General features: G+C 41.3%; 1 protein-coding gene across 1 annotated transcript; it reads left to right on the top strand.

Moving 5' to 3' along the window:
• The first annotated feature begins 4949 nt into the window (after nt 1-4949).
• On the top strand, nt 4950-14747 carry LOC111158647 (T-cell activation RhoGTPase activating protein). The gene is made up of 10 exons (XM_022520825.1): nt 4950-5226; nt 5820-5900; nt 5990-6043; nt 6399-6465; nt 8145-8311; nt 8960-9121; nt 9598-9707; nt 11121-11316; nt 11898-12012; nt 12622-14747. The coding sequence occupies exons 1-10, from the start codon at nt 5224-5226 to the stop codon at nt 13893-13895; spliced, it is 2229 nt and encodes a 742-aa protein (XP_022376533.1). The 5' UTR covers nt 4950-5223; the 3' UTR covers nt 13896-14747.
• Nucleotides 14748-15649: the final 902 nt, after the last annotated feature.

Below are 15649 nucleotides of genomic sequence, written 5' to 3' on the forward strand. Positions count from 1 at the left end.
TGCGCGTGCCTGCCTCTACTGTATTTCATACTGTATTTACAAATGTTTCTCCTATGGCTGGGAAAACTGCCAAACTTACTCTGAGATTTTTGGACCCAGCACATCAGGACCCGCCCCTCCCACTCTGTCTCCGCAGTGGGAACCGTATGCCGGAGAAGCCAGCACTAATGGTTGGAGGACATCTCCTCCAACTGCCACCCGTACTAAACAGCTCATGGCGACTTTCCATCAGTCACAAACACGCCTATTAATTAGATGGTGACTGTCAACATCTCCCAGAGGCTCCAAGAATGCCTCCCTTTGGGGTTCCTTATCAACGATCTAGCCAATAAGAAAAAGGTATTCCTGGGACGCCTGGGTGGCTCAGTTGGTTGGACGACTGCCTTCGGCTCAGGTCATGATCCTGGAGTCCCGGGATCGAGTCCCGCATCGGGCTCCCAGCTCCATGGGGAGTCTGCTTCTCCCTCTGACCTTCTCCTTGCTCATGCTCTCTCTCACTGTCTCTCTCTCAAATAAATAAATAAAATCTTAAAAAAAAAAAAAGAAAAAGGTATTCCTGCTTTAGAAAATGGTGGGGGTCCTGACACACATTTCCATGGCCCTGTATATGGCTCACTTCCACCCCAGATAGCTCAGTGCCTCCCTTCTTTGTCGAAGTGGGGCATGGTAGGTTGACAGAAGAATTGTCGACAAGTGGAAAATTCTAATCTGTCAATGTAACAGTTTCAGCACGTCACTGAGCCTTCAGTGCTATATACTTTTTAAGATGACATAAATTGTGTTTTCTTTATGATTATTAAAGAAACTAACTGAAGGAGGGGCACCTGGGTGGCTCAGTTGGTTAATCAACTATCTTCAGCTCAGGTCATGATCTCAGGTTCCTGGGATCGAGTCCCTCATTGGGCTCTCTGCTCAGTAAGGAATCTGCTTCTCCCTCTCCCTCTGTTCCTATCCCAGATCATGATCTCTCTCTCCCACAAACAAATAAAATCCAAAGGAAGGAGGGAAGGAAAGAAGGAAAGAAGGAAGGAAGGGGAAGGAGGGAGGGAGGAAGGGAGGGAGAAACAAACAGAAGGAGATTTGAAGTTTCAGGACAATGGCTAAATCTGACTCTCTCTGCTAGGTAAGAAGAGTTCCCTAGAAGGATTCACCAGGATTCATCTGGCATAAATGGATGAATAGGTCTATCTTTCTTGTTTCCATTTATAAATGAATCCCTTGAAGGATGATCCTTGAGAGAAACTGGAAAGAACAAGTTTCAAACCCAGTGGCATGACCTTGGGAGAGCTAACTAATCCATGGAGCCCCAGCTCTCTCATCTGTAAGCCTTGGAGAATGACATACTCAGAGCATTGTTTTAGTCATTATGTAAGATAAGGGACTTGAAAATACTGCATGGTATACAGCACACAGTAGGCGTTAATTAAATAATTAGGTCTCACACCCCAGAATGCAGAGCTAAGAATGGCTGCCCAAAACCAAAGTGATGTTTAAAAGAACATTTCCTACTGAGATGATGAAGGCTCAGGGGTCATTTCATTTCAAAATGGCTTGTATGCTTGGGGCGAAAAGTAGGGGCTGGCAAGGGCTGAGCAGAGGACGCTGAAAACTCTCTTAGAATGGGATGGGATTTAAGACAGGAAAATTTTTGGAAGGTGGGCTCCCCTTTGACCTATCCAGAAGCCTTCTGCCAGAATAGAGAAGAGCTTACTCGGGAAGGGCCACGTCCTCCACACAGGAGGACTTGGAGAGCAATAATAAAGAGACAATTTGGTGGGGGAGCTGCGGAAGTGAAAACATCAAACTAGGGACAGGACATTACATTAGTTGCTCACTTAAAAACTATTCAGTCCCGAAATTCAATGTCAACAAATGTCCATATCTAGTCCCATAATTCAGTCACAGAATAAGAAGAGGAAGAAGAGGGCACCTGGCTGGCTCAGTCGTTATGCATCTGCCTTCGGCGCAGGTCATGATCCCAGAGTCCTGGGATCGAGCCCCACATCAGGCTCCTGCCCAGCGGGAAGCCTGCTTCTCCCTCTCCCACTCCCCCTGCTTCCACTCTCTCTCTCACTGTCTATCTCTCTCTTTGTCAAAAAAATAAATAAAATCTTTAAAAAATAAAAATTAAAAAAAGAAGAGGAAGAAGAAGGGGAGGAGGACAGAGGAAGAGGAAAATTATACTAGGTTACAGGAAATTTTATACCCAATGTAATTTATAGCACTTGCATTTTAATCACTTCTTCTTTATAAATGTCCAAAGTCACCACAATAGCATTAACAGACATGTAAACCATTATTCCTCTTTCAAGAGTAGTTACTGAAATAAACACATTTATTTAGGTCTAATTCTTAGTATATTTCATAATAAATTTAAAAACATGATTCTCTACATAATAAAAAATATTACCCCAGCAACAATCAAATCTCACTTAAAAATTCAAAAAGTTCTGGCGAGGGGGGGCACTTGACTCACCTAGTTGGTAGAACATGCAACTCTTGATCTTGGGGTCATGAGTTCGAGCCCCATGTTGGGTATAGATTACTTTAAAAAATGTCAGGGCCCATTGGTGATGGTTAAAAGGTGAATAAAATTTTTTTTTTAATTCAAAAAGCTTTGGGATTACATATCCACAGATAAATAGTGCTTTCCTTATATCTAACTAACTTTCTCATTTTTCTCCATTGCCATATTTTGATGGCTGAGTTTATAGTGAGGGACATTTGTGTCATTAGAGGGACTCAAGCAGACTCCCCACTGAGTGTAGAGCCTGAGAGGGGTCTAGTCCCATGACCTGGAGATCATGACCTGAACCAAAATCAAGAGTCAGACGCTTAACCAAGGGAGCCTCCCAGACGCCCCTTAAAAAATTTTTTTTACATTTTATACATCAGGATTCTAGGTTCGTCTTCCCCTGACTATAGAATTGCATGGCAAAACAAAAACAAAACCAGTTTTTAAACCACTAGTAAGGGGGCGCCTGGGTGGCTCAGTGAGTTAAAGCCTCTGCCTTTGGCTTGGGTCATGATCCCAGGGTCCTGAAATCAGAGCCCTGCATCGGGCTCTCTGCTCGGCAGAGAGCCTGCTTCCCCCTCTTTCTCTGCCTGTCTCTCTGCCTACTTGTGATCTTTGCCTGTCAAATAAATAAATTTTTTAAAATATTTTAAAAAAGAAAATAAACCACTAGTAGAAGGTGTATTGTGGGGTATAGTGCATAATAGAAAGAAGAAAAAAATATGGTCTTCACTTGAAATATTTAGATTGAGGACTGAGGCATTAAGTTGTTAGAGCAATGCCAACATTAAATTTCTTAGAAAACCCCCCAAAGTATGCCATATGAAGAAAAAAATTTCATGAAATACATATTAGTGTAAAGAATGACTAATTTACATGTAAATGCATTTGTTCAGAAATTATTTCATGAGTACCTGCCTGTCTCTAGGCTAGGAAGAGCATATATGCCCTTTTTGATAATAAAAAAAGTCAACGAGTCATTCTGAAGGTTTGTAAAGGCAGGAGAGAGGATGAAAGGCAGGACCATGCACAGACTCTGTGGGGACACAGCTATAAAATCTGGTTCTGTGGCAGTTTTCAGAGAGGGAGCCTCCAGCCTGAGACCTGAGCACCACCACCGAAGCACTGAGTTAGGGGCAAATTTTAAGTGTTCTGTGCTCCAGGCTCCCAAAGAATGCCTAACCATGACTTCGTTTTGGTATAAAGACAATAGAGCGATCAATCTGAAAAAGTCTTGGAATTTAAAGTCTTCTGATGATGAATCAAGACAAGGTAGTTTTAATTTTTTGTTGAAGAGTGACATATGTGCAGAAATGTAAACAGGACACTATCAGCGTCCAGATGGAGCATCACAAAGCCATCTCCGGCCCCCGGTGGTCCCTACCCACCCCAGAGATACTGGCATAATAGCACAGATTGGCTCCTAACAGCACGGAGGACTTTGCTTTGCATTCAGGGTGTGCTCCTCTGTGTCTGGCTTCTTTAGCTCAATGTGATATGGTGAGACCCAACCACACTGTTGGATGCTTGGTTATAGACCACGCATGCTCAGTGCTAGGGAACACTCCACTGTGTAAAGATGTCCCAATGGCTGTCACATTCTGCTCCTCAGGTACTTGAGTTATTTTATATATAACCTTTTAGCCACAGAAAAGACCAGAGATTTTCTCTTACCCAGAAAGGATCCACAGATGAAATTCACCATCTCCTTTCTACTTGAAATTGGTCTGACCAAAGGAATTTTGGGAATGCCTGAATAGCTCAGTGGGTTAAGCATCTGTCTTCAGCTCAGGTCATGATGTCCGTGTCCTGGGATCAAGCCCTGCATCAGGATCCCTGCTCAGTGGGGAGTCTGTTTCTCCCTCACCCTCTGTCTCTCAGCACCCCTCCCCCCACTCACACTCTCTCTCACTCTCTCTCAAATAAATAAATAAAATCTTTTTTTTTAAAGAAAGGAATTTTTGGTTTCCCTTCCATGTCAGGATTAGAGATGGTCTAACTACAAATTAAGTATTAACGATTTTAACTAGGCGTTAGGGAAAGGAGATGGGGAGTTGATATTTTGGCAGCTGGCTTTAGTGGACTCTTCCTAACTCCAAAGGAAACTGATGGTGATCATTCCTCAGATGAGGCAGAGTGTCTGGAGCATCCTGCCCCCACTGGATCGCTAGGCAATATATGGTGACTAATGAATGGAGCAGATGGTGGGTGGGAAGGGAGACAGCACCCAAACAGGATACAAAATCAGGGTACCCGAAATCACTTTATGAAATAAAATTATGTTTATTACAGAATAACACAATTTCTTATTCACACATCCCACCTGTGACATTAATCAGAGCCTTCACCTATGGGCTACATGTCATCTTTTCCACCCTTAGTAGTTTAAAGATTTTTTTTTTTTTTTTTTTTTTTTTTTTTTTACTTTTGAAGTTGTCAAAAGAAGAAAAAGAACGGAGCTGCCCTAAAAGGAATTAGGAAGTGAGAGCTAGCTAGGCCTGGGTGACAACCCATAATGTTCTTTCCGGTCTCAGTAATATTCTGAATTTCCACCTGCCCGCCCCCTCTCGTTTATAATGCAGAACACGTGAAGTTAGAGCAGTTCAGTTTTCCTCTGTCAGTGGATTAGTACGAGCAGAGTGTTATGCTGTTTCTCCTGTTTGGCACGGTTCCCCGGAGATAAGAAAGCTCTGGCTGGAGGCCCTCTGATGGTAAGTACCATAAATTAATATAACTGGAAAATTAGCTAGGCGGCAGATCACTGGTCTTTGAGAGCACCTCCAACAGAAAACTGCCGTACCCCAAAACATGCCACAAATCATGTTAAAGAAGCTGAGCACTAAAAGCTTATCTTCAGTGTGAAGCCTGCACTCTTCTGGTGTAGGAATTCTATCAATGTTAACTTTGTTTTATGTTCACTGCAAGTAGCATCCTGGGAATAAGTGTTTTGCTCTGGGGGCTAGAGGAGCTAATCCGTGAAGAGCACTTTACACAGTACCTGACAACATGAGCTCCTCCCCCCCCCCAAAAATGTTAGTTATCATATGATTGTTAGATTATCTGTTGATGGGAATGGAATAAATGAATAATAAAGTCTGGCATAGTAAAGATATTGGGTTAAAAAAATTTAGAAATAGGTGTGCTCAGGCGCTGTTCTTGATAGCTGAAGACATCTGGTAACATATCACAGACTTTGAATGAAAACTTTTCTAATAGTTTCAGAGTTTGTGTTTTGGCACCAAAATTGGCCAACTTATCACAGGTCTCCCTCCTCATTCCCCCCCATGTGATTTCTCATAATCAGAGCCAAGGCCACAAGGAAGCAAAATTCATCCCTGGACAGTCAGCCCAAAATCTAATGAAGTTGATAAGCAGCTGCAATGCTGTACGTACCCCTCTTATATTTCTTAATTCATATTTTCCAGAGGTCATAGTTAAATGACCTTTACCTGACTTAATTTTTTTCTCTTTCAGTCAAAAACACTAAATGCCAATAACATGGAGACATTGATCGAATGTCAGTCAGAGGTAAGAGAGCAATTTAAAAAAAATTTTTATCTTCACTGTGAGAATATGGAAAACTTTCTGTTTCTATGGAGTATTGTTTGGATTGTATAATTCTTAGAGTGGAAAATTAACACCCTAAATATAGTTAATTAAATACAGTAATCGGGGCCTTATATGATGATAATCAAGACTTTATTATTGATTCTAGAAGTTAGAAAAAGATCATGGGACTTGATTGACTAATTTTTAATTTTTAAAATTTTTAATTTAAATTTAACATAATTTTAATATGAATAAAATGTTGTACACATATTTTGTGGGGAAAGATTGGGTAGATCTCCTCAGTCATTTTTAACGAAAATAAATATATTTTTAGAACAATATCAAGGAACATCCTCTGTTGGCATCATGTGAGAGTGAAGATAATACTTGCCAGCTAATTGGTGAGTTTTGAAAACAAACCGGTCTTTTATGTAAGTGCTAACAACAAGTGTTCTTGGTTTGCAAAACCACAGTACTCTACCCTACTAGGAATTTCTTTTTTTAAGTGTTCTTTTAAAGACCGCAGAACATTAACCCTTCAATGGCTGGCAGACTCCGGCTCGCTAGAGCATCAGGGCACGCTGACAGAAAAGATCCTTCCTATAGCCAAGCCCCCAGCTCTCCCAGGGGTTTTTAGTGGGCTCAGATCTCCTAGCCCCTTCTGTTTTGACAATTAAAGCAGACATACATATGAAAAATAGTTCCTTTTCCCTTTTCTTCCTTCTCTAATGAAGAATGAATGTAAGAATCCATGAAACAATTGGTGCTGATCTCCAACTCCCAGAAACCCACCATTCACTGTTTTCACTGTTTTCGTAATGTGTTTCGTATTACATAACCACGACCCAGTTCTCCTGAACTGTAAGGGACAAACCACTTCTCTGTCCATCCTCTTCCACTTGCCAGTGTGGAAACAATACTGCAATGCATTTAGAAAACAGAGCTTTTATGTGTAGGGGAAAACAAGAGAAGGAAAAAGAGGGAAAGTAAAAAGAAGGAAACGTGTGAGATGCGATGCCCATTGCACACATGTCTTGAGGATTTTGCAAAGATAGAACATCTCACTAATGTTTTACTGATAATTCCCAGCCTCCGGGTCTAGGTTCAAGCCTTCCCCGTGGCAATTTGTGCCCGCCTTGTCCTCAAGCAGCCCCAGGGGAAGTCCTGAGGGGGACTGCAGACAGGCGGATGTAGCTCCCTCTAGTGGCTGATTGGTGCTAGTGTGGCTGCGAGGTGTACGGGCCTGCCCAGCTAAGGGCCTTCAAACCAATCTTGAGCAAAGATTCCATTCCTTTTTATGGGTCAGTAATATTCTGCTGTATTTAAAGACCACATCTTCTTTATTCATTTATCCATCAGTGGACACTTTGGTTGCTTCCATGTCTTGCCTATTGTAAATAATGCTGCAATAAACATAGTGGTGCACATAAACTTTTTGAATTCATGTTTTCTTTTTATTTGGGTAAAACCTAGCAGTAAAATGACTGGATGGTGTGGCATTTCTATTTTAATTTTTTGAGGAAACTCCATATTGTTTCCCATCGTGACTGAAACTAATGTAACATTCTATGTCAACCAAACTTCAGTTTAAAAAAAGATCTTGAGCAAGTCACTTCCTCTCCTGTTAAGGCTAGTTTTCGCTGCCAGTCAAAGGAGAAAATTAAAATAATCTATTTCGCATCAGAAAAACCCACCATAGTTATTACGGTCAATATATGAAGATGGTTGTTTGGGATCTCCTCGGCTAGTTTTGCTGCTTTTCTGCAGTAAACAGCCAGTGAAGACTAAAAACAGGAAAGGTGGAGGCTTTGAGGAACCTGGGTGTTGATATTTAGGGGCGGTTGCTCTGGTAACAATGTGGTTGCTTTTTGCGTTCTTTTTGCTAGATTAAAATTCATGGCCTTTGCTTTCTCAGTTTTTCAAAATCATTCCCCCCTTTCCCTGTGGCATACCACAGATGACATTATGTGGCTGACAATATCAATTGTCTTATATGGAGCTTTATTAATTATTTTAATAATTATTTAATAATTTAATAATTATGAATCTAATTTTTCTCTTTGCCTTTTCCTGGCTATAGAAATTAAGAAGAGAAAGAAGGTGCTATCCTGGCCCTTTCTCATGAGAAGGCTTTCTGCTCTGTCAGATTTTTCTGGGGCTTCAGAACCTGAATTGAAAACATCACTGTTTGATCAGCCGTTGTCAGTCATCTGTGGGGAGGACGACACACTCCCCAGACCCATTCAGGTAGGTACATGTACCCGCAAACCTACTTCAGGTTTTTGTCAGACGTGAAAAATCCTTGGGAGTTCTAAATATCATTCTCATGCTAAACTTGCTGGGGCCAGTCTTTAGGTTTTTCCACTTTTAGAAATGGTATTTCCAATATGAGCGCAGTCAGGAGACTATCTAACTGCTTACATTCTAGAGATCTATCCTTCCATCTTCCTGATTTCGTGGAGTTAGGAATGCTAAAAGATGTGTAACTTCTGTGAAGTCAATGGATAGAGATATAGTATCAGGTATAAAGTATGTGATCAGAAATCCAGTTTTTATACAGAATGACTTGAAAGTAGAGAGAATGGAAATAATTTTAGAATGCACAAAATTAGAGCATTCTCTTCTTAGAAAAAATAGCACGGTGGAGGGAGAAAGTTGATAACAACGGGGCTGTGAAAACTTGGCATTCGTGGTCTCTTGTAAAGACTGCGTTGGTATCACAGAGAACTGCCTTTTAGGGAGAGAGGATTCTCTATGACAGATGAAGTTTGCTACTGTTCACATGCACCATTTCAATACCTGCACATAGATTTTTCATGGAGTAGTAGCAGCACATGGTTTTGTGTATTCAAAGTAAGAGTAACCCTTTCCTATTCCTACATCTCTTTCCTACAGGATATTCTCACTATTCTGTGCCTTAAAGGACCTTTCACGGAAGGGATCTTCAGGAAAGCAGCCAATGAGAAAGCCCGAAAAGAGCTAAAGGAGGAGCTCAACTCAGGAGGCATGGTGGATCTGAAAAGTCTCCCTGTGCATCTCCTGGCGGTGGTCTTTAAGGTGAGGTCACGACATTGCTGCTAATAATATGCCAGTGGGCTCTGACACATTAAGTCTCCGAAAATAAGAAACAGGCCCTTCTCCCTACAAATCAAAGTAAACTGATCTGGGAGTTTAAGTTTTTTAGTTTTGGTTTTAGTTTTTTAGAAGCCTTTTATTTTCTTATATGAACATCTCTGTGTCTACAATCTCAGATTCCAACAGAGAATGATACAGTACATTCTCCCCAAATTCTGATGAGAAAAGGCCAAGTCCATGTCCCTGAAGCTGGGAGTCCCTCAGATGATGGCCTCACTCTGTCCATTGTCAGGAAGTTGCTGAGAGATTTCCCTAGAGTGAACAATGCAGAAGAAAGGGGGCACAGCCTGTGGTAGAATGATCAGAGGGTCCCTGAGCTGGACCAGGCAAAAAGAAGATGAAGATGCCAGGCCTTGTGTAGCCTAACCAGGCCCAACCATCCCCCTTTCATCCTCCAGGACTTCCTCAGAAGTATCCCACAGAAGCTACTTTCATGTGACCTGTTTGAAGAGTGGATGGACGCACTGGAGAGGCAGAATGAGGAGGACAAAATTGAGGCCCTCAAACAGTAAGTGGCCAGAGTGTTTGCCAGAGACCAGGCCCTCATGGTCTCCATCTTCTGATTCTTCACACAGTTCTCTGATTAGTTCAGGAATATTGACATGTTTAGGGAATCAGAGTGGAATTATTTTTCTACACCCAGAATAAAAGTCATGAGGTACAATAGACATTCCTTTTAAAGTAGTTTTAGCCAAAGGAAAGGAAGCACTTTTTCAAAGAGGAGAAAGTGAACTTCAATATTCACAAATCCCAAGAGGTGGAGGAATCTAAAAACATTAGTAGTTCCAGAAGGTTTGAGACAAAATCACAGGAAAACCTCAAAACAGGCTAAGTAGCCAAATGTAAGAATGTGGGGTTACCCTTAGCCTAATAGATTTGTGTCAAGCAAGGCAACAATTCCCCCATAAAACATCCATTAAAGCATAGGAGAACAATCTGGAAGGAATTGTTTTGATCATAAAATTCCACAGGATATTTCATAGTCTCCTAATTAACCAAAATGAAAACTATAAAAACAAATTCCAAAGACAACAAAAACAATTACATTTGTAAATGCAATGGTAAGCTTTTAGCTACTAGACAATCTCAAACACTAACTTCAAAATATCAGCACTTTTGCCGAATGCCATGAAAGTCTCCTTGTTATGACTATCCCAAGCTAAATATTTCCAGTGAAATAGTTATTGAATTGAAGGCCTTAAAGTATCTGTCCCATATTGAAAATCCTAAGATTACTACAGGTTTCTCCTAAAGACATAAAGCTCTTCCATAATAGTTACTTCTTAAGAGAAGTGAAAACGGTCCCTATGTTAGAGTCACCATTGTGTATTTTGAAAAAGAGAGGCTTTACCCATCTCATTTATTATCATTAGTACCAATGTTCCCATTTAAGTGATGACTTGACCATATTTACGAACATGCCCTTAGAAACTGCTTTCTTCTCCATAAAGATTTCTTGGAATGGCATAAAAATGGGTAATCTTTGTGTGATGATCACAGATCAAGAAAGACAAATGATCGTGCTCTCAAAATACCAGTCTTGCAGTGATAGAAAGACATTCTGCATGGCTGCATGATTATTCTACAAAACAGTTTCCAAAATGGATTCAACTATGGAGTCTGTTGTAGAAGTTAAGGATTCTCAATGTAAGATCTAGACAAATAAAGGACTGTGTTATTGGTGTCCTAACTATAAAGATCAGTGTCTTAGGTCTTTAAGATCTCATGGTTAACGAGTTTCATTCCACATCACTTGCCACTGGAAGTGTCTGAATGAACATTTCACAATCTTACTCATGACAATGCACCTTCCTCATTTTGAAGGAAGTCTGGGTTAAGCAGAAACTTTCAACTTGCTACACTAAAACTGAGATAGATCATTAGCCTCCTCTAAAACCAGCTTCCCTGAACCTCATTCCAGGGTTGCAGATAAGCTCCACAGGCCCAACTTCCTGCTGCTCAAGCACCTGATCTCCGTGCTCTACCTGATCAGCAAAAACTCCGAGGTCAGTAAGATGGACGCCAGCAATCTGGCCATCTGCGTCGGACCCAACATGCTGACCCGAGAGAATGATCAACACCTGTCTTTTGAAGCCCAGAGAGACTTGAACAATAAGGTTTGTTCCGGTCTCTGTCTGAGAAACTCCCAATGTATGATCTCACCATCTGTTTGAAAAAGGCAACGGATAAGACGCCTCTGAGTCTCTCCGGCTGACTCACGCTCGCAGTGAAATATGAAATGCAAAATGCTTTTGTCACAGTTCTGCTCGCTTGGGTTTATGCGTTTAATGAAACGGAGCAATCCTGTCTCATAGGATAACAAAGGTGTCCTTTGTTAAAGTTAAGTCTCACTGTCTCCTAGGATAGAAAATCCCTTTTGTTTGGTTGGGTTTTTTTCATTTGTGCATTGTACTCTGTCAGTCCACTATCGGTTTGGTAAATTCCTTATTTAAATGAAAATTTTAGTTAGAGGGTTTTTTTTTAATTCTCAAAAAATGTATGTCTGAAAAATAACTTTAATATATATGATTTTTACCAATTTCCTGTATGTTCTTTTCAAACACATAAAGATCTCATATGCACATTTTGGCACCTCTCTAACAGTGAACCCTCATTATATCCCCATTCCTTCCCCCTCTTCCTTTAAAAAATATGGAAGAGGTCTTTAGGCTGAAAACTTGCTTCTTTTTCCTCACAGATTAAGACATTGGTGGAATTCCTCATCGATAATTGCTTGGAAATATTTGGGGAGAACATTCCGGCACATTCCAGTACTGCTTCTGATGACTCCCTGGAACACACTGACAGTTCAGGTACCGAATGTGTTCTCGACTGCTGGTGGTTGTTAGAGGGCGTCCATTCCAGTCTGCCAATCACGTAGAGTATCTCTGGTATATGAAGCAGAAGTTACCTGCCCAAGTCACCAATCAAATTCATAGGATGCCATTAACATGGAAACTTGCTCTCAAATTTTCCTGCAGTCCCCTCACCCAGCTGACACTCCTTCAGCTTCTTTCTCAATCATAAAGAACTGCTGAGTTTACTAAGTTACCTTTCGCCAGAGGGTTGTTTCCACATAATGGGACATGGGTCCATTAAAATGGAATGGATCCAATCAAAGAGCTATCCAAAGGACTAATTTTTTTAAATTTAAGATCAACAAATGTTCAATGAAAACATTGTTTTGTGCCTTTTCTCATGCTCATTATCTCACTCATATTTCCTTTTCGTACTTCTCTCTGCACCTCAAAAGGAAAGAAACAAAATTTTGATGTGACAGATTTCTTTTGTATCAAGCCCCAGAGTAGCTTCACCAGATTACCTAGTGCCATCCTTGATACAAGTAGGGTGAATGGTGGTACTAAAGTTTATTTCTCAAAGAAACTGACCCAGAAACTCAACTGTCCCTTAACTTCCTCCAGACTCGTCAACGCTGCAGAATGACTCAGCCTATGACAGCAATGATCCTGACGTGGAATCCAGCGGTCCCATCAGCTCCCCAAACAGGCAGCCCCAGGTGCTCTTGGACACAGCTGCCGACTGGGAGCCCAGAAGCCCACAGCTCACTTGGGAGTTGAGCCCGGAGCCCATTGTCAGCACTGTAGCCAGGCTGAAAAACTCCCTCAGGGAACCAGACAGAAGCTACTCAGAGCCCAACATGTCATCCTCCCAGGAGAGCCTCGAGAGCCAGAAAACTCACCAAAAACTAACACGAAGTGAGGACGACTTCACCATGGCCCAGGCAGGGGCTTGTTTGGAAGGTGAGGAAACTGAAGACCCATTTCCAGAGGAGGTGTTTCCTGCAGCTGAAGGCAAAACCCAGAGGCCACAGGACCTGAAGGTGAAGAACTCGACTCAAGGTTTGGGGTTACTGTGGGGACTGGCACCCAAAGCTGCCTCCAGTGGCTCTCTGGATGCTTCCTCCGACAGCTCCCCCATGGCTTCTCCTTCCAGTCCCAAAAGAAATTTCTTCACCAGACATCAGTCCTTCACAAAGACAGAGAAAATTAAGCCCAACAGAGAAATTAAAAAACATTCCATGTCATTCTCCTTTGCCTCTCACAAAAGAGTGCTGACCAAAACTCCCAGCTGTGTGTCTATGAAATCCAAAGGCTTTACAAGAGACCAAGTAAAGAAAGGCTTTAAAAAAGAAAGCCAGCTTGCTGGGCGAATCATCCGGGAGAACTTTTCTGAAATTCAGGGCCAAACAGCTCTAGACTTTAGCTCCAGATCCTATGCCCTCTCAGTAGAGGATGTGTTCCAGCAAGTGGACCAGAGAAGCCCTGGGAGTCCGCCATCTTATGAAGAGGCCATTCGGTGCCAGGCATTGGACCTCTTGGACTACGGGGGCCAAACAGTTGGCAGCATGAGGGCTAGAATGCTCAGCCAGGACACTCAACTACCACCTCTCCTACCTTTGTATCACAAAGGGAACTCAAGAGATATATGCAGTCAAGAGCCACTTGACAGGCACAGACTATCTCCCAGGACTGAGAGTTGGAAGCACAGCAGGACTGTCCACGCTTCTATCGAAACGACAGGACAAGTGACTGTCACAGGGAGACCGGAGCTGCACCATCGGAGACCTATGTCTGAGTCAAAACAGAAGACTGAGCTGGACCACCTAGTATGGCGATGTAGTCAGCCGGCCTTTCAGGCTGACCAGCTCCAGGATGCTAAAGAATCCTACATTTAGGAAGGCCAAGCAGACACCACGGCTTGTGGTATCTTTGTAAATGCATGACCGTATGAAGAACTGCTTTAGACTCTGTTTCCAAGAAAGTCGAGAATAAGCTCCTTTAGAGAAGTTGTGTAAGCCCTCCTCAGTGGGGCTAGCTATGCAAGGGCACTCAGGTAGTGTCTGTGTGTGCCTGAATTTGTGCAACATGTAGCAAGTGTATAAAATGTGTATAAAAGTGTATGGAAAGTGTATAAAATTCTTCAGTGAAGACAAGGTGTTAGGCGCAAAGATGTCTACGTGAGTGTGTGTATATTTGTTTGTGAACTTGTAGTCAATGGCATTGCTGTTCTCTGCCTCCTGGGGCACTTTTCTATTAGTGTTCAAAAATAATTTTTCTTCTATTTTCATGTTGCCTTAAATGTCATACCATTTTTCGTATTTTCCACAAACCCCATTTAGGGGAAAATGTTTAAATCTCTGTTAGAAGTTTACTCCGGTAAGCAGCTTTGGGATATTACTCACACGGTAAGAAAAAGGAGCAGACTACAAAGAATAGACTTCAGTGTTTGGAGTTATCAAAGGCATTACAAACTCCAGTAAATGAAAAATCTATTTGTTAAAATTTATGAAAAATACTTCAATTGTCCTTTCAACCATCTTTTTCAATTTGGATAGATGAGTAAAAATGCAATACCTCAATATTAACTGATTTATAGCACTTTGAGTTTCTTTGTGGCTTAGTAATGTCTTCTCCAACAGTGTGCAGGAAATTACTTTATATGCATTGGGGACCATGTATAGAATTTCAGTGTAATCTCACTACAATAAATTGTATTCCTTGTTTCAAAGCAAAAATGTTCATTCTTGACTGATATGCTGCCTTCGCTCCCTTGATTCTATAGAAACCCAAGAAAAGCACTCACACATTGGTTCATTCAACATTTATTGAATATATATTCATTACTCTAGGGTAATAGGCTGTCTGGGATCTTGTCTTTAGAAAGAAAAGACGAATCCAGTTCTCCAATGGTTTGCAAATCCATAAAAATGTACCTACTTGAAGCCATTTTTTCAACAGTAACTCAGAGGCCAGAAAATTTAGAACGCAGGGGGTGCTCGGGCAGCTCAGTCAGTGAAGTGTGCCTTCAGCTCAGGTCATGATCCCAGGGTCCTGAGACAGTCCCGAATTAGGCTCCCTGCACAGCGGGGAGTCTGCTTCTCCCTTCCCTCTGTCCCTCCCCCCACATTTCATGCTCTATTTCCCCCCTTCTTTCAAATAAATAAATGAAATCTTTTAAATAAAAGATGGTAAAAATAATTTAGTATGCAAATACTGGGTAATATAGTGAATATAATATTTCCTGTTGAGTGGAATAAACTCTTCAGTACCTTTACAAACCTTATTTTTACTATACTCAGGTTGTTTATTCACAAACATAATGGTAAAATATTTGTCAAATATTAGAACTTTAATGCTCAACAATTAAGATATTTATCTAGTACCTTGGAGATATTAGACTTCTATTTTCCTTATTTTATCAAACTCTTTCATAAAACACTGTGTGTTTTTTATTTGTTCAAGAAGTATTTTTGCATTGGTCAACCACCCGATGGTGAAGACCTATTACTCTTTTCAAAGGAGATTTACTGATAATGTGGTAAAAAGTTAAAAATGTAACCCAGATAGCTCAAGGCAATATGCTCAGACCTCAAAATGTCATTATAAATACTTTATTAAAGGGCTCCTGGGTGGCTCAGTTGTTACGCGT

Source organism: Enhydra lutris, unplaced genomic scaffold, assembly GCF_002288905.1.
Source record: "Enhydra lutris kenyoni isolate GAN:26980312 unplaced genomic scaffold, ASM228890v2 scaffoldscaffold62, whole genome shotgun sequence".
NCBI lineage: Eukaryota > Metazoa > Chordata > Mammalia > Carnivora > Mustelidae > Enhydra > Enhydra lutris.

Excerpts from the sequence above, each read along its gene's own strand:
- LOC111158647 (XM_022520825.1), top strand. Across the intron at positions 5,901-5,989 it reads TGATAAGCAGCTGCAATGCT|TCAAAAACACTAAATGCCAA; the intron begins GTACGTACCCCT and ends TTTCTCTTTCAG. Across the intron at positions 9,122-9,597 it reads TCCTGGCGGTGGTCTTTAAG|GACTTCCTCAGAAGTATCCC; the intron begins GTGAGGTCACGA and ends TTCATCCTCCAG.